Here is a 19631-nt window from a genome sequence, read left to right on the forward strand (position 1 = left end):
GCTATCCAAGTTGAGACTTGAGAGCAGAGTTTGTCCCTCAGGCCACCCACCTCTCTTCTTCTAGCCTTCTCAGAATCCTTTTTGATTTTTAACTCACCCAACACTGACATTTCTATATGCCTGACATAGCTAGGTACCAAGAAGTAATTATAGCAGTGCTCAGGGCTATCACGATCCAACCAAGAGGGCATGTGTCTCACTGTCCATCTGCTGACCACACCAAAGGGGACTAAAGACATCTCTTCTACTATCTGGGGGGGGTCTGTCTCAAAAGTGACTATTATAACTCTTGACACACCAAAAGCAATTAATGAGAACAGTCACTTGCTTGAAAGTAATTTGATTGTATTTGACTTGAAGCCCTCTAACAAGACTGAGAGATCTTTGTGAAAGGCACCCAAAATTTAAAAAAAAAAAAAATAAGAGGACATTGTGAGGGCTGGACATGTGGAGCATCTGTATGGTTGGAGGCACTATTTATTTCAGAACTTGCCCAGTGCATGATGGGTACAGAGAGCCAACTAAGAAAGAATACCATTCTAAAGTGCTCTGATCTTCATTACAGAAAGTACAATACAAACAGCCAGGGTCAAGGGGAGTCTGGTGGTGCTTGTAATATGCAGCTTTGGCAACAGACAGGCCTTTGAATGTGTCCAGTTATTTTCTTATCTGGCCTAGACCTGAGACTGGCCCACTGGACTTTCTTCCTGAGATTGCTCAAAAGGTGAACTTAAAGGGTTCTCCTAATTAAATTTCCCAACTCAAATTCAAGGGCAAGAAAATCAACCGAGGTATAGGTGTACATGCTCCATCTGGCTCTTCTTTCTCCACCCAGAGAGGCAGGCACTGTGTAGGATCCACTTATCCATCACCATGCACCATGGGTATGGGTTGTCCAGCTGTTTTGCACACATTAGGTTTCCAACCAATATTTAGGTTCTACTATCTGATGCCTGAAACTCCCTTCATACTCTGAAGTCTGACAACTCTTTAACTGAGACTACAGGCATATGCCATTTTGCCCAGTTTATTATTGCTCCAAACAAGATTATTAGACTCCTTCCTGAATGACAGTACTGGATACATTGACCAGATTAACATTGCTTTTCCCACCTTTTTTCTGTCTTTGTTGCAGAGTCATTGATCTCCAGGTCAGTCTGCCCTCTGCAGCTCTGCATACAATATCTTCTCTGACTACTCACAGTGCTGAACATCTTTCTTATGTCCTTGCTCTCACTAGTCTCAGACTGACAAAAGTAGACAAGTTTTTTTTTTTACCCTTGCTTATATTTTCTGGGTTTTCTGAATCAGAAAATTTGTGCGTGTTGTAACCACAAAGTCATGAAACTGTCTCCTGATTTCTCTCACAGTTTAGTAAGAAACCACTAGACCTTAGCGTCTCTCTTCTCTGCAGTGGAACGTTTCGTTCCTTTATTCTATCCACATGTCTGCTTCTCTATACTTATTTGCCAACTCAATAAATTAACCCTTCATCAGTCTCTAATCTTGTATTATCTACTTTTCTCATTATTGATACAAAGCAATGAACAACTGCAACTTAAAATCAGTTTGCTTTAAGGTACAGAATACAGAGTGTATCATGGTGGGGAAGTAAAGGTGTTGGTATGTGAGATGGAGAGTCACATTGCATCCTCAGTCAGGAGTTGGAAAGAGATGACTCTGCTGTTAAATTTGACCCCATCCCTTTTCTTTCAACTGGTCATCCATTCCATTGGATGGTGCAGCCCAATGTCAGGTTTTTCCTCCTATTGGAAACCTCTTACTGACATGCCAGGGAAGTGTACCTCCTAGAGGACTCTAAATCTAGCCAATTTGACAAGGATGACTAACAATCACAAACCTACTTCTGCTAAACCCACTTAGTACTGGATGCAAACTCCTCTTTTGGCATCAATATAGGTTGTGTTTGGTTCTTTTAGTTTTTAGGTATGGCAAGTAGCTAGAATACATTTATATCTCTTCCCTAGATTCTTTATTTCAGCATCCATCTCTTGATTCATATTAAATGCACTCATTTCTCATTTTAGGATCTCAAAGAGGTTCAATAGCTTTGCTCTTGCCAGACTCTTTTTAATGAGTCGGATTCAGGTTTATTTGGAGACGACTTACATTGCTTGGAATGCTCTTTGTGGTGGTTCTAGGAGCCTAGGTGGAAAGTGCACCTCCTCTGTGTGTGCTTGCTTAGGTTAGGTACTTTTGGTCTCTTCTCAAGCAGTTAACTTGAGGAAATCAGAAAATCTTGTGTTTTTCACACTTCATGGGATAAAGGAACTGACTTCACACCTGTGAGAGGACATGAGTGCAGAAACTGGAGCCACACAAAGAAACCCCAAGTCTCTTTCTCCTTAACAATGCTAAGGCCCTGTAAGGACAGACTCTGACTTTATAAAGCAAATATTGATCTAATTCCCTCCATGGCTTCCTAGACACATGAGACTGGACCCATCAGAGCTAAGAGGCTTCCAGAGGGCTCCTATACCAAGGCAGACTTTGCTGTATGGATTATAATTTTCACCTCTAGGGATCAGTATCTTTTACTTTTTTACCATGTTAGTTTTGCCTTTCAAAAGATGTTCCTATGGTTGGACTTTTTATGTCACATCTTAACCTACACATTAAAGGCTCAGTTCTGAAATGTTACTACGGGGAGGTAGTGGGACCTCAGATCAATAGACCTACAGATAGATCCATAGCCTTGGAGAGAATGCTCTTGAAAGGTATTGAGGAACCTTGGCCTGGCTCTCCCACTCTTTTTGATCCTGGATCCTGATGGGACTGGTTCTACTCTACCATGTGCTCCTAACGTGATATGCACAGCTCCTCACCACTGATCAAAAACAATAAGGCCAACCAATCATGGATTCTAATTTCCAAAATTATAAATCAAACACCTCTGATTTTATTAATAGAGTTTCTTACTTTAATCAAATACTGACAAACATGGATATGTTTTATATCATATCCAGGATTTTGTGTATTCTGTAAAAGGTAGAATTTTGCCCATCTTCCCTATTGTCATGAAAGTAATGATCTCCTTGTGTGTAAAGAACAGGTTCTGTCATAACTAGAAATGAATGCATCTACAGAGCATTTTAATTCTCAGTCTTCATGCTTCTCTACTGTCCTAGGGCTTCTGAGAGAACTCACAAGTCCACAGACAGATGCCTGACATCATCCTTTTCTGCAGATTTGAAAGCCAGGCCATGTCCTGGCTGCACCCCAATGCCTGACAGAAATAGAATGAGACAAGAGATCCAGCTGGCAGGATATCAGCCTAGGAACACATGAGCAGCAAGGACTTCGAGCTACATAGTCAGTACTGTGAAGGATGGTTCAGAGCAGACTAGCCCGGGTAGAAAGTCTACCTTTCATTAGCTGATAATGGTTAGTTACATTTGAACAGCTTTTTCTTTTTCTCAGGACATCTGTCTTGGAGGCTCCTATCATTTATAAATCAGCCATCATCAAGAATTGACTTTATTACTGCTAATACAGAGCCATAGCAAGGAAGAGTGGCTTTCTCCTGTCCACTTAAATCTTCCCACCAAGACACTCTAGATATGTCATACTACAGTGGCTCTGCTTGTCAACTTCTCACACAGTCTTCAAGATCTAGCCCAGTACATGGCACATGTTAATTAAAATGTTTTGAGGAAGTAAATGCCAGGATGGGTTTTATGTCATAATGTATCAATATGTAGATTTTTTTTTGAAAAAAAAAAAAAACCACGTCCTTGCTTAGTTTATTATGGAGAAATTCAAACACATACAGAGTAAACTGGTGTGAGGAGTTTCTTGGCACACAATAGCTGACTGGTGGCCAATACTATTTCAACACCACTTCATCTCCTCCCTCCCATATCATCCTAAAACAAATCCCAGATATCAAATCACTCTGTCCATAAATGTTCCAGCCTTTGTCTCTAAAATATGAACCCTTTCCTTAACAGTATATTAAAATATACCAGCAGTCTGATTAAAAGTATTCGTAAATATCTTCACATATCAAAATCTATCAAGCTTGTAATTGTCTCATAGTTTAAGCTTTTCATTTGAACCAGGATCCAAATAAGGCTTGTGCATTCTCTCAGATGAGAGCATTATTGGAAATTGACTTGACTGTTTCATGTAGGAAGCCATCATTGTGACATCTTGGTAGGCCACCTGATCCTATCTGATGATGGGTCAAGTCCTGTGATCTCTTCCCAAGAGGCAAGGGTTCAAAAAAGTGCTATCTGATGGGAAATACTTTGTCCCTTTTTACAGGGCCATCAACAGTTACAAAGCACATTTTAAATCTGGATGGATACATGCTTTAACTCAGGAGACATGGTATAGTGATCTGAGTGTAAAATATGTTGGAGTAGTTGGTGCCCGGGGTGGGTTGCAGTTTTGGAAGGTTGTTGGGTGGTAGAGCCTCTCTGGAGAAGTGGGTCACTGGAGCAGGCCTTGAAGGGTTACAATCTAGCCTTACTTCTTGTCTGTTCTGTGTCATGGCCGTGGATGCAGTGCAGCCAGCTGCCTCAGGCTCCTGCTGTCACGATTCCCCATGGCAACAGGCATGTATTCCTTCTTGTCGGGCATTTGGTCACTGCAAGAAAAGTAACTACAGTGGCAAGAAGCTCTTCCTCACTCCAGCTCTGCAAGGTGTATCTCTAACATTCTGGTCACTTTAAGGCACACTTCGAGGCTCCTCTCTTACAGGGAAGACATGCAGCAGGTATCAGGACTCACCCCAGAGCAACCTTGATATCAGTGTGGTCTTAAGAAAAAAATACAATTTTTATAAAAGGATTTGTATTATTTCTATATGTTTGAGAGTTTGCCTGCATGTATGCATGTACTCGCCCAGTGAAGTCGGAAGAGGGTAACGGATGCCCTGGAACTGGAGTTAGAGATAGCTGTGGGTCACCACATGAGTGCTGGGAACCAAGCCTGGGTCCCCTGCAAATGCAATGTCTTAAAGTCTAAGCTTCCAAAATCTGTTTTCTTCTACCTAGCTAAATACTTTCCCTTTTAAAAGCTGTGTTTCTCTTTTGGCCCCTGGAAGCCAATGCCACAATTTACCATGCGGCAGAGACAAATAAATCCATAGCAGGCAAGCCATGATGGATAAAGTCATTCAACAGTACAATAGAAAACACACAGAAGCTTCTCATCCAAAGAAAGGCTGGCATGCTTCTCAGGCTCCAGAACAATCCAGACCTGTGTGTCTTCACTGCACATTCTTTGAAAATGTTGAATGAGTTCACAACTTGCAAACAAAATTCAGGGACTTGCTTGAGTTAATTCAAATGCCTAATTTTACTGCATTTCTTATCAAACAATTTTTTTACTTGAGGCGACAACTGAAGTACGATTTAATTCAACTAGGAAGGCTGCACTTGGAGGGGGAAAAGAGAAAAACCAAAAAAATCCTCACATTAAAGGCAGATATTCTTTCCAAAGCCTGGAGCTGACATTTTTCAGATTGACAGCAGAAATATTTGTTTCCATGAAACAAAGTCACAAGTGCAGTCTGCTTTTGCAGCCATTCCCACTTCATCTCCACTTCTGAGGCTCAGGACACAATGCTCGTGGCCTTCCTCAGGGCCAGGTAGCCTGTGACCACATCTGAAGGCAGGCTGAGAATAGAGAATTCCTCAACAATGCTGGAGCGCAGCTTGCTCTGAGGGTCTATGTAGCGGGCCACAAAGTTGGGCTCCTTAAATAGCAATGGCTTGGCAGCTTTCTTCACAGGCCCCGAGCTGATCTCAGAGGACGCCATTTTACTCTCACTTATGGCTTCAATGCTGACACCCTGAGCAAAACCGAAGGCCAACAGCTTTTTTTTTTTTTTTTCTTACTAGCACCATATTCCCCTCCACTGCTTTTGTGAGAAGGGCTGACCGCTGACCTAGCTACAGCGGGGAAGGGGGGGGGGGGAGAGAAGTAGCAGCCACGACTGGAATTTGAGCCGCCATTCTGCCCTCAGTTGGCCTGCGGATCCCCGACCCGCCCCCCCCCCCAATATGTAGATTTCAATCTGAATAAAATTTCTTAAAACACAGCTCTACTAATTAGTATTTGATGATTAGAGGCTCAGGGAGATCTAAACCACATCATGGCACAGCTACTTCACAAATCTTTCCAGGAGAACTCATCTGAGCATCTGCACAAGTGTTGAGAGCAGGATTTTCCTTACATCTGTTCAGAGCTTCGTAAATGCAAATTGTTCTCAGGAAACTCATTTTTTTCTGATGGTATGAGATGTTCAGGGTACCGCCTATTGCACTCTGCCAGCAAACAAGGCAGGTCTGAAAGTGTTGCACGGTGCAGTATGTGGCAGACCAAGACTCACGCTAGCATGTCCACATGCCAAGAACTCCGTGCCTACAGTTGAAGAAGTGGGACTTGACAGCAAACAGGGTGAGGATCCCAGAACTCCCTCAGAGTACAAGAAGCTACAAGGCATTGAATAGGGACTCATTTTCTAAGGGAAAATGTGAGGACTAATGTCTATAGAAACAACTGCTAAGTTGAGAGGGAGCCATGTGTGGGAACAGATGATTTCCTAAGGCTGTCCCTCTACAGCTGCTAAGAGTGATCCAGTTGCCACAGGAACTAGACAGCTGCATATTGACATGAACCTTTCATTTGTTCAATATTGGCACTAGACAAACAAATGCCATAGAAATGAGCTAACTATTGGGAAACCTTCAGATGGATTTGACTATTGGGCCCCAGGTGGGTATGGTTTTCACTAAGGTCCTGCCTATCTCTTGAGACTTAATGGTCTTTGGCTGCTTGAATCATTGCCCTTTGCTCTTATGGGTTGCCGAGGACTAAATGTTTTTATTTACAACATTTTATTTACAAGTCAATAGTTCATAATTTTAAAAGTCCCAGACATTTATTGTATTTTGAGTCTAAAACATCATAAATGTATATAAATAAATGTTTAGCTAAATGGATCCAGTTATTTATTAGGCATAAAGGTCATTCAGGTGGTTGAGTTTCTGTAAATGTTCTTTTTGTACAAGTAGATGGATCTAATTGCCATTCTCACTGCCACACACAAAATGATACTTGCTCAGTGAGGGTAGATAGTAATAGCATTGTTTTTGGCTAAGTAAAATCTGTCAAAAGAATATAAACACCATGAGACTAAAAATGCGATTGAGTCTGTTTTACTGGAATTTATCCAAAATTGCAACAGACATCTATTTAGACAGAAGGTTTGGTTCTACTTTTCATGTGAAAATACTCTTCTCGTTGATGAAAGTCTAGAGATTTTTGTGACACAGTTAATGTCAAGGCAGATACTGAATCTTTCAGAGAGAGAGATAGAGAGAGAGAGAGAGAGAGAGAGAGAGAGAGAGAGAGAGAGAGAGAGAGAGAGAGATTGCTTTAAACTTAGTGGCCCCCATCCAATTTTCCTGCAGGAATCCCACAGTTCTCTGCTTCTCAACAGTTCTGAGCTCCAACATACAATTCATCAAGCAATGCCTACTAATAAGTCATATTTCCTTCTTCAAAGACATAGTGATTGCCAGCTGAGCTTCTCCTTGCTCTGCCAACAGTGCTGAATACCTCGGGCGGATACTCTCTAACCAGAAGCAAGGGTACGTGAAGTGTTAGCTGTCTAATATGGCCTTACTTCAGTGAGCCCCGTGAGTCCCACTGGCTTGAATGAAGTACTGAACATGGTTACAGACTTCCACTTATATCTTCATGAATCCTTCAGAACCAGAATTCCCACAGTGGGAACAACTTGTTGGCTAGATCAAAATAAACCTATTTCTCGTTAGTGAATTTCAAAGGCAGTCTGCTGCCATGATTTACCAAAGGGTAATCCTCATGAGGGACAGGTTTAAAACTCAACAGAGTAGCAGAGTCACCTTCTAGCTGCTATGACCTGAGGGTGCAGCCACAGAAGCAACATAAAAACTCCAAACGTGGCACTGAGAATGGAACTGACACAAGTATATGGGCCAAGCTGATGTTCAGTGGGCCTGGAATTACCATCGTCTTTCCCTGTGCCTTCTTTATAAACTATTTCTTCCTTTGGCTCTCTCTACTCCACATGTCTTGTTTGTCCCTTGGTCTTTTTGCCACAAGGTGAACTCTGTTCACTGACACTCTGTGCTACAGAATGTACTGTACTCTGACTTACATGGTCAAGTCACAACCCCAATATCTAATAATTTGACTGCATTGGAAGACCTGGCATTTGAGAGGAGAAACTGAGTTAAAATGAGGTCATTGCAGCAACAAAAGTAACCAACAGTACTGGTATCTTGGGAAGAAATTTAGGGTTGGGAGATTTAGCTTAGAGTATTTGTTTATTGTGTGGAAGGTCACTGATTCAACTCCTACAGCAACAATCACCACCACCAAGATAGGAAGAGAAAAAAAAAAAAAAAAACTCTGAACATAAATACCTGAGGAGAAGACAGCTCTTTACAAGCCAAAAAAAGCATCCTAGATATAAGCCTGCATGTTCCTTGATCTCACATTTCTAGCCTCTAGGACCATGAGGTAATACATTTCTGTGTCATAGGACATCCATTTTTTTTAATTTGGTACTTGTTATGGAAACCCTAGCTAACTAATATTACTAGAAAGCACAAAGCAGATAGAACTTGTTCTGTGTTGGGTTACTGATGTTGCCAAAAGCTGAAGAACAAGACAATTGTTATTCAATCAAGCAGCAGTGGAAAACATTCTGCTACTAACCTGAATATATATTTATAATTATTTGTTTACTTATTTATATTCAAGATTATAAGTGGTATTACAGCCACCAGGGGAGTGAGGCTATCATCTTTGTCACCACTAGCACCATTGCGGTGTTTTGTTGAGCAGTAAGGTCTTCTACTGATATGTAGCCATAAATAGTAGTAGATGTGACAAGGGGTAAAGTATCCAGGCAGGGATGAGAATCTGCCTTGAAAGGGTTGGGAAACAAGTCTTCAAGAATAGGGAAGCATAGAACCAAGTTGATGCTGATCTGTTATAGGAGCCAAATGCCTCACAACACAGGGAACTGCTGGTATCTGGCAGCCCCATATTTTCATCTGCTTTTCACTTCAAATCCCTACCAGGCAGGGCCAGCAATTTCCTCCATCAGGAAGCAGAGACCAGGCTGTTGCAGGCCTCTGCATCTCCTCAGGAAAAAAAAAGTCCCCTTCCTTCTAACTATTACTAGCTTGATTCCTTCTATGCTGAGGAAAATAGTTCTGAACATTAGTCTAGTATGTCATACAATAGATTGATGGACAGATAATACCTCTTTCTCCCTCTATCCCTCTCCTTCTCTCCCCCACCCCCACTCACTGCTATATGTAAGTATGTGAACATTTGCAAAGTAAATATCCATCCACTGCCATCCAAAACCTCCAAGGACTTGAAGTTGACTCTGTCCTCTTCCACACTGATCCTTTGCAGAACCTCCCATCCAAGTGTTGGGTCCTTGTGCAACATTGAGAAACAAAGCCACAGGCACCAATGACTTTTTTGGGCCATCCCGAATGAGAGAAATGACTAGAAATTTACTTGATACCAATATCAAGGAGCAAGTATATCTTCATGTAAAACATTTATGTAATAGAAAACGTGTAGGTAAAGTTAATGACAGCTTTATGATATCCAAACATGTACATCCTAGCATGTATAAAGACTGCCTAAAAATTAAGAAGAATGAAAAGTCAGGCTGGACATAGCTCAGCCAGTTTGTTTTGCAAGTATGAGGACCAGAGTTTAGAGTCCCAACAACCACATAAAAGCTTGGTGCTGTGGCATACCTCTGTAACCGTCATGCTATGGACAGAGCAGAAGGATGGAGTCAGAGGATCTCTAGATGTGGCCAGTCACACTCACACTCACTCACACACACACACACACACACACAAACACACAAACACACAAACACACACACACACACACACAAGAGGGGGGAGGAAAATATGAAAAGCCATTTAAAGAAGGAAAATGTAAAAACTCTAATCTTTCCTGTTTCCTTTGTCTCTATCACCTTCTTTTCCCAGAAGTTGAAAACATATTTAGCTCTATACAATACCAGTTTTTACAGCAGGAATCAGACAAGAGGTTGCCCTCTCCCAAAAGGAAAAGACAGGGTTTTTTGTCTGTTTGGTTGGTTTGGTTTGGCTTGGTTTTGCTCCTAGAATCTGGCACTGAATTATGAAAAAAGAAGTTTGAGTTCTGTATTTGTGATTTCAGGTGCAGGGATGGATCCTCTGGGAAGTGTTACAGCTCTTTATTTTACAGTAAAATAATTCCTTAGCTCACCTCACAAAGCTGTTCTAAAGTGCTGGGGAACTCTATAAGCAGAACAAGCAACAAATGTTATTAATTTAAAAACAACTGTTTGTCTTTGACTTTATAAGACTCTGATTATCTTATGAACCCAAACCACTTGAGAGACTTGTGCTTGGAATCTAAAACATCTGGAGAGCTCTCTGGCAGCATCCCCAGTACACAGGAGCCATTCTGAGGGATGGTATTCTTGACTCTACATCTCCTTAAATTTTTCATCAAAATTGTCTTTCTCCAAGGTGCTGAAACCAAGGAATGTGGTATCTCTGAAGCTATATTCCCTGCTCGTTCACCTTGGGAATAGTGGGTTTCTCTTCTTAAAGAGAACAACAACACACAGATATCCACATCAGGCATTGCATGGCTTGTAAGTCATGTGTTTGACCAGCAGGCAAACCCAAATGGAAACCCTGTTTCCTAACTAAAACACAAAGCCAGTTACACAGTTTGCAGACTATCTGTACATCAGTTCCTCCTAGCTGAACACTTCACTGTGCTCCACAGGCTGGCATCCACTCCACTCATTAATGTGCCTTCCACACACGGAGCTCAGGAATCCACAGATTTACGGGGGATTCCAAAAGGCTTCCTTCCTGTCTTCCAACTACTGCTTTAGGGTTTGGAGTTTCAGGATGCTCTCTGCTGGCAGGGGAAAAAAATGTCTTTGGAATGCTAAACCAAAGGCCAGGGCTACCTTGGGGGTGTTTGCAAAAGCAAACATGAGTACATTTCTAAGGTTCCTAACCCCACCCCCACCCCTCAGGCAGACAATGCACCTTAAACCTGTGCCCAACACATGCAAGCAGGGTAGAACCTCCACTCAAACCTAAGGTTCCAATAGAAACTGATCCTAATTCAAATAGAAGGTAAAGGCGAAAGCATTAACTATAGAGTAGAATCTCTCAGCTTGGCCCAGTTTGCTCTGTTAGCTGCCCTGCCTTCAAAACATTACTTAAATATTCTTTGCCTCAGTTTCTTCTTTATAAAATGGAGATAGATAATCTGCCTCCTAGACTGATGTCTAAGCACACTAAATCACTCCATGTGAAAAACTTAGCCTGGAACCCAATACAGAAGAAGATCAAGAAAAATAGGTTGCCTTGTATCACTCTAAGATTAAAACACTTTTAACCACAAACTGGGTTTCTTGATATTGCTTTTCACCATGTTTTGACAATTAGTAAGCAAAAGTATTTTCTTTTGATACTTAGAACAGTTATTTGTTAGTCTGAACTCCAGATCTGGGGGAATGGCTTATGCATATGAATGGTCTTCCCTAATTAGCCATTAACTAAGGACTATGTCCCAAGTGGCAGGTAATTTACACCGTGTTTGAAAACAGGTTGAGCACTTCATTTCTAAATTAGGAGCCATGAATTCGTGTTGAAAGTGTAGCCAATAACCCGCAGCTGTTCCCTTAGTGTCAAGGCTTCAGTCCAAAGTAACCTTTTTACAGCAAATAACTGATCAATCAATACTGACTGCCCACACAGGTCTAACAAGGACTGCCCCAGCACTGAAGAGAGGGCATGTTAAATGAGTACCCAAACTACCTTAGAGAACCAGGGAGAGCCTTCTCTTCAAAGAGAGAGGAGGTAGGGGGATGCCACAGAACCAAAACCATTCTGCCCCTTCCAAGAAGGTGTCAAGTCGCCAGCAGGCGCTTGCCTCTTACCACAAACTCCTCCAAAGTCTGATAGGTCTTGCCCCGGAACTCGCAATAGTTCTTCCTCTCCTTGCACTGAGGACAGCACTGGCTGGTGTCGACGTGGATGCAGCGCGGATGAAGCCGCGGGCACTCTGGCTGTGCGCAAAGGGGCCCCTCCTCCGTACACAGACACGGGCAGGCTGAGGGACCTGGGGCGAACTTCTCCCCGATCGCATACACGAAGCCACTCTCGTCCACGCAGCCCTTCCCGCGGTAGTCGGGGTACGCGTATTCCTCAGGCAGCTCCGGTGTGGGCACGAGTTCCTGGCTGATCGCTTCCTGGGCGGCGGCCGGGGGCTCCCCCTGTGGGGTATCCCCGCGAGGCCGGACCTGCCAGTCCGCGGCCTTGGCGCTCCCGCCCTGGGCAGCCCAGGCCTGCTTCTGCTTGCTCCACGCCTCCCGGCCCGAGAGCGTGCGGCTGCCCTTGCTCTTCCAGTCCCGGGAACTGCTGCCCTCGTCCCTCGAGGCGCGCCCGAGCTCGCTCACCCTCCCGGGGCTGTCCCGAGATGCGTGCTCGCGCTTCTCCTGGCCGGGTTGCTCGGGAGCTTGGGCCAGCTTCTCCAGTGGGATGCTCGGACTGCACAGAGCCACCATCAGGCAGCAGGTGACCAAGAGGGAACTGGAGAGCGCGCCAACTGCCATCGCAGAGGAGCTAGGCATCCCCTACCACGTCCCGGCGGGCGGGCGGGCGGGGAGCGCGGACGATGAGCGAGTCGCATTCACAGCCCGGGGGCGCGCCGCTGCCAGCCGGGAGTCGCCGTCCCTGCGGAGAGAACAGCAGTACAACTGAGCTCCGCGGCCCGCGCGCACCTCGGCCCCGCCGTGGCCCCCTCCCGGCCCGGCGCCGCCCGGGCTCCACCATCCCTCTAGATTAACGAGCTGGACGCTGGGGGCGGGGGCAACTTGCCCAGTGTCTGGTTTACAACGGGGTTCTCAGACATCACACATGTGCAGGAATAGACAGCAAGCCAAGTCGGAGAAAAACACCGGCCGCGAGGGTCTCCTGCGGTGGAGATTAGTGTTGGAGATGGACGCCGGCAGGATGCGGAGCCCGGAAAATGCAGCAAGTCGGGCGGGTGCGGGCTGCAAGGCTTGCACTCAGAGCTCAAATCCTGGCACCTGGGCTGGCCCTCCCTAAGTCTTGGCCGCATTTCCCGCAGGTTTCTAAACAGAGAATTCCGCAGTGGAGTTGGAGACGACAAACGTGCGCACAGATTAAAGAGAAACCCTTCCTTTCCTGCCCAAAGGGTTTGTGCATGGAAAGGAAGCTGGGGAAGAACTGAGAGAAAAAGAACCCCACCCCCCAACAAAACCACAAAACCTCACTGTTACTCCGAAGACCCCACGACTTATTTGTAACTTCTTAGATTCCTGCTGTCTAGGGAGTACATGCCCCTCTGTTCTCTAACCTGGGCACTATCTGGCCTCTGCCTGGTCTGCCGGGTCCAGGATTCCTGAGGCTTTACTCCTTAGCCACTACCCCACTCCCAGTACTGGCTCTTCACTAGGAGAGGTGGAGGGTGACGTGAGCGCTGGTAGGCTAGAGCGCTATCTTGGAATAGCTTATAACCAAGAAGGGTCTTGGTGATGGATAAGTGATGCTCGCCCCAAGGAGTAGTGAGAAGGAAGGTGGGAAGTGCAGGGACATAGGACTAGGGCCAAGACTATCTTAACTGAAGGGCGTCTTCCAGCCTTTTGTGGATCTCAAAGTTTCTGCCACTCAAAGGAGCCTAGAGCCCCAGACATCGCTGGGGCTGGGTACAGACATGCCAGTCTCTACTTGCCTCTGCCAAACAGCCACCCTCTCTGTCCCCCTCTATTTCATCCAGCCTTCTCTATTAGGACTCCAATTATGCTGGCCTCTGACTCATCGCCAACACCAGTGGACCTCAGCCCAGGGCAAATCGCCCATATTTAAAACTTGGCAGGCAGGAAGGGGTCCTCTCCAGAAGATGGGCCATATAGAGTAGTTTCTGAAGGCGTCCCCGTGCCCGTGGCGTGAACCTCCAACATGCACCCTCACCCCGGCGGAGTGGCACCTACATACATGAGCTCAGGACGCAGGAGGGACGCCAGGCTCTAGCGGGCGCGGCCCTGGGGCTCCAGTGCCCATCCTGGTACCGGTCGGGCACCAGCGCAGGGCGGACCGTGGAGAACACAGTCCGATCTGCGCGCTCCGCCCGGCGCATGCACCCGGCTAGAGCATTTGACCCAGCCTGCTCATCAGGCTGCTGGTGGCTGGTAGCCTTCTCCGAGTCCTGTCAATGCCCGCGCTGCCTTCTGCCTCTTATCCCTGGGTTTCGTCCCTTAGTCTCCACCACGAAGCGTGCTCCTGGGAGCCGCCGAGTCCAGTCTCGCTCTCCTTGCCAGCCAGGCAAAGAATTTCTCCAAAGCGAGCAGCAAGGACCAGTGGGCAGCCGCTGCGCCCTGGAGGAGAGGAGCAGCTCAGAGCGCGTCCTGAGGGCCAATGGGATGCAAGCTGGCTGAGAGCCGCGCGCCCCGCAGCCTGCCTCCTGTCGCAGCTGCCTGGCGTAGGGCTCGCACTCCGCTCCCTCCTCCGCTGCCCACGCTCACGAGGCGTCGCCACCGGGGCCCGCGTTGCCGTGCCCTGGGTGGGTAGGAGACCTGAGCAGCAAGCGCTGCCCTGGCAGCCGAGGCTCAGCCCACCTGTCAGGCGCACTCAGGCTTCCTTCTCAGACTTGTCACTCACACCCCTCTGGACCTTTCATCTTGGCTTTTCTTCTTTCTGTTTATTTTTTTCTTTAATGTCCTCTCCCCTAATTGGCCCCCTCTGGCTTTGCTCTCGGTGGACAGATTGCTTTTGGTGCTGTAAACCAATGTAAACCAAACTGTTGAGTTTGGAATCCCGAGGCTGTGTTAGCGGAGACTGTAGGGAGGTTTATTCCACCTTTACATCCAGAAACCCAGAGGTACAGACTAGGAAGAATAAGAAACACGGAAGATTTCAAACAGCAAACACTCTGGTTCTCCTCTACCACAGAGGCTGCCGAGGCTGCCGCTGTTAACTTGTTCAAATCAAATACTGATGTCGGTTTGCTCCTCTTTGATCTTAAAGGCGGAATCTGCTTCTTTTCTTAGATAAAGGGCTAAAGTCTTATGTTCAAATTAATCTCCAAAGTGGGATGTTTAAAGACACATCTATTTCCTAGACAGTGGTTACTCTCCATGCCAACGATGTTCAGATAGTGACACACAACTTTACAGGGTCAGGCCCTTTGGGAGGAAGGAACTGTTTTTTCCACCTCTGTGTAGATGATGAACCAAGGTTTAAATGGAAACCTGAAAGAACAGAACCTTGAAATTCCTTGGGAGACTGCTTTTCCTTACATACAGACACATGCACACTGACAAAAATTTAGGGAGTCTCCGTGCTCAAGGTAATCCATGGTCCCTGCATTTGCTGCAAACACCACTCGTGTTGCCTGAAGAGAAAAGGAGATCTATCCTTGCCTGAGGGTTGCTGTATCATTTACAGAGATCCCTTGCTTCTTCTCGGGTGCTCATCGATCCTAACTTCCGGGACTGTATGATATGCACACACACCATCAAATGCTTTCTAGAATCAAGGCTGTTATTGCTAGCTGCTCCAGTCATATAGCCCAGGTGCTTTGTTTTACCACCTGTACCCTACCCCATTTGGTTACAGGTGGGAACTGCACATGTGTACAGTTTCTAGGATTATGTAATAATACATGTGAACAAGCACAACTGAAAAATCAGGTGACCAGTCAAAGGGATGAAGATGTTTTATTTACCTCACCTTGGTCTTAATAAAGAGGTTTTATTTGTCTCACTATGATCCCAAGTCACTTTGAACCTGGAGGGACTTGTGGTTTTTTTCCCAACTTCATGGTCATAATAATGTGGAGATATTAATATGAGTATTCAAGCTTGCAAAAATAGGCTTGGCTGGCCAAAAAAAGACTTGTTATTCCACCATGTGTCTAAACTGGGCTTTCTCATCAGATCTTCTGAAATAGTGACAGAGCAGATTAGATGAAGGGAGAATGCAATTTCAGAGGAACCCCTTTTCTTGGTCATCCATCCAGGCAGCTTCAATGTCTTTTAGGCTTTCTACTGCTGTGGTGAAGCATTGTGATCAAAAGGAGCCAAGAAGAAGGAAAGGGCTTATTTCACTCACGTTTCCACATAACAGTTTATTACTGGAGGGAGTTTGAACAGAAACTCAAACAGGGAAGGAACATGGAGGTAGGAGGAAGGAGGTAGTGCAGAAGCCATGGAAGAAGGCTGCCTGCTGGCTTGCTCCTCAAGACTTCTTTAGCCTGCTTTCTCGGATTGACAGCCCAGGGATGGCACCACCTACAATGGACTGCTGCCTCACACTAATGACTAATTAAGACAATGTTCTACAGGCTTTTCTGATCTTATGGAGACATTTACTCAGTGGGAGTTGCATCCTTGAAAATGACTCCAGCTTGTCTAAAGTTGAAATAAAAACGAATAAGGACAATTGGCCCCTTGTCAAGATAACATACAGACTGTCACTTTTCAGTTAGAACCTTTCCTTTCTCATTTGTCCCCAAGATGAGATGTTAATATTAATATTGCACCAGATGATGGTGGTATCCACCTTTAATCCCAGCACTTTAATCTCAGAGAGACAGGTGAATCTTTGAAATAGAGGTCAGTTTGGTCTACAAAGCAAGAGAGTGAGTTCAGGATGGCCAGAGCTGCATAGAAAAACCAAGTCTCTGTAAACTAAAGAAAATTAACATTGCAATATAGAACATACATAACTGAAAGTTCTGTAGTCTTTACCAATTCAAACACCTTTTAAAAAGTCAGTCTCTTTAAAATAACTGGTTTCTTTTAGAATTCAAAGTCTCTCCAGTAATCCAGGATCTATAAGACTCCAAAATCTCTTTAAAAGTTCAAGTCTCTCAACTGTGAGCTCCTATGAAGTCAAATAAGTTAAATACATTCTTATTCCAAGAGGGAAGAACCAGGGCACAATCACAATCTGAACAAAGCAAAACTGAAGTCCAACATTGTGGAGTTCAATGTCAGACATCTGGGGATTCATTCACAACCTTAATGGTTTCTTCAGGGGGTGTAGGCAGTCATTCACAGCACACAACTTATCTCCTAGGCTCATGCTGACTCTGTTCTAAGTCTGCTGCTGCCATTGGGGGCTGTCCCATGGTATTGGTATCTCTTAAATGCCAAAGTCTCTACTACAATTGGGCAGTACCTTCACTAACAGCTTTCCCTGGGCTTTCTTTGGGGACTCTGACCATGCTATTTAGTACCAAGCTTTAACTTCCCTCATTAACACATCCAATTCCGGGGCTTTGATTGGAACTGAGGCTGCATCATCACTGATGGCTAACCCTTTATACCATCAAAATCAGCAGCACCTGGATGACTGTGACCCTACCAAGTTCAAGTGCTGGAATGAGAAACAGCCTCGGTTGCCCCTGGACCACAACTTTTCTGGGCTGACTCCAAAGAAAGGCTTCCCAGAAGATTTTGTCTTGATGATGCTGATCTCATCTTAAACAAGGTTTATCTCTTAGCTCCAGCTGATCAGCACCAATAGCTCCAGTAAAGCAGAGGTTTTGCTTCAGTGGTGCTGGTCTGTTGTTAATCATGCCTGTTTCTTCAGCTCCAGCTGACTAGGGACACAAATTCCTAATCCAACATAGTGCATGATCTAAATAGAATCTTTAACCTTCCCTTTAAAACTCCACAAGCCAGGAGAGATTTCAGCATCTGCATTTCTTTCAGCATTCTTAGCTTCCAAGTTTTCTAGGAATAGCCCACTGGTCTCTGAGTACTCAATGGCTTTTCCAGCTGCAAGTCCCAAAGACCTTCTACAACCCTCTTCAGAACACTATGATCAGGTCTGTTACAGTAATACTTCCTTATAACAGTTACCACAACTTCCATACCCAGCAACTAAATAAAGGGGGTTTTGCCACCACAACAGGAATTTGTCCTCCATCTATTGCCAATGCAGTAACTTCCTGTGGTTCATTTTCCTTCCTGCTTCTCATGTTTCTTTTCTCTTTTCTTTTCCTTCCTCTCCTCTCTCTCTCTCTGTCTTCCCTACCTGGTCTTTTAGGTTAGGAAATAACAGCAGCAGACTTTTGTCAGGGAGTGAGGTGACCTGTGTCTTATCTAACTCCATCAAGCCCAGCTTTAAACCATGGGCAATTACTCAGCATTTCTGGGTTTCTAATGTCCTTAAAAGGAAAAAAAGAAGCTACAAATGTTTAGGAACCTCTCCATTTGAGTGAATAGAGAGCTACATTGCTGTTTTTGTGCTGAATTTTAACCCAGTTTATTCCTTCCCCTTTTCTTTCTCTGTTCAGGAGGTAAATCGGTCTGCTGCAGTACAGTTATATTTAGTGGCCAGATTGAGTATGTGTGATCAGCTTTGGGGTAGCCCTGAGCAATAGCAATGCATGTGAGTTCTAGGCAGGGTTCAGTTTTGCCTTGAAAGGTGGGTCACCTTTCCTGTCCCCTAAGACAAAATTAATCTTGCCTTCTGCTTCTCTGTCTAGGCATGGTTTATGTCTCTATTACCATCTTATAACATTCAACGGTTTCATAGCTCCAGGGTGTTAATACTCACCTGAAAAATAACATCTAACTAAATGGCTGAGCTGTGTTTCATTCATCTTTCCATCTTTACTGCTGAGGGTCCTAATAAGATCCCTTGGGGACAAAGGAAAGCAAGTAAGAAAGAAAGGAATAGGAGGTGGGCCGAGCTTCATTTCAGCCCAGTTGTCATCTGGAGAGGGCTGGTCATTCCAGAAGCATCTCATGGAAATTCAATTAGGTTGGCTGTCTGTTCAGCTAGCACTACAAAGCATCAGAACGTAGACCACACATACATAAGGGCAGAGGTGCAGTGGTGACATAAGAAACCAGGACAAACTGTGTTTCCTTCCAGTTCAGTTCCAGGGACTTCATCTTCTTAGCACTTGTATGTCCACTAGTAACCAGTTATAACTGGGTTCCATGCCTGCTTGCCAGTTCATGGGAAATTAAACCAAAAGAGATATGGCTGAGGGAGGATATCTCAATGGGAAACAAAATCCAGAAGGCATGGATCTCGAAAACAAGGAGTTAGAACTTCTTAGCAGGAAAAGCAAGGTACAGTGAGTGGTTGGGTTGGGATAGACAGCACCGACTCATTTCCAAGCCAAGAGAAGTGATGAGGCAGAGAAGAACCCAGTGCAAGAACACCATCTGCTGGAACTGAAGGTATCAGCTATCTGTGGATGGAGGGTAAAAATCAGGTGGCACAGAATGAAATACAGAATGAAGTTAGGGTGATTGAAAATGGCCAAAGAATAGAAATGTTCTAATGGGGTCTGGCCAGCATCTACATTAATTTTTCTGGTAAGGAAGAAGCTGGGAGGTAGCCTAGAAGTAGCAGAGGAGAAACATGACTGACTGCTAACATGCCTGTCCCTGTGGTTGGCAAAGAACAATAAAGCTTCTAAGGAGAAAGAAGGCCTCTATGAATTTATGTTCTCTGCACATGGAGTAGACCAAGGAAAGCAGGGAATGTGGAGGGCTCTGCCATGATTGC

At 44.9% G+C, this 19631-nt stretch overlaps 1 protein-coding gene and 1 pseudogene across 2 annotated transcripts in view; both read right to left on the minus strand.

Annotated features, from left to right (window-relative positions):
- Vwc2 (von Willebrand factor C domain containing 2) overlaps positions 1–12732 on the minus strand; it is a 128491-nt gene extending 115759 nt beyond the window's left edge. For both annotated transcript variants that reach the window (XM_034508156.2, XM_034508157.2), the window contains exon 1: positions 12014–12732. In XM_034508156.2, the coding sequence (XP_034364047.1) occupies positions 12014–12706 (693 nt within the window). In that variant the 5' untranslated portion in view covers positions 12707–12732. The remainder of the gene's footprint in view (positions 1–12013) is intronic.
- Positions 5582–5984, minus strand: LOC117712702 (INO80 complex subunit C pseudogene; annotated as a pseudogene).
- Positions 12733–19631: the final 6899 nt, after the last annotated feature.

The sequence above is a fragment of the Arvicanthis niloticus genome, chromosome 7 (genome assembly GCF_011762505.2).
Source record: "Arvicanthis niloticus isolate mArvNil1 chromosome 7, mArvNil1.pat.X, whole genome shotgun sequence".
NCBI lineage: Eukaryota > Metazoa > Chordata > Mammalia > Rodentia > Muridae > Arvicanthis > Arvicanthis niloticus.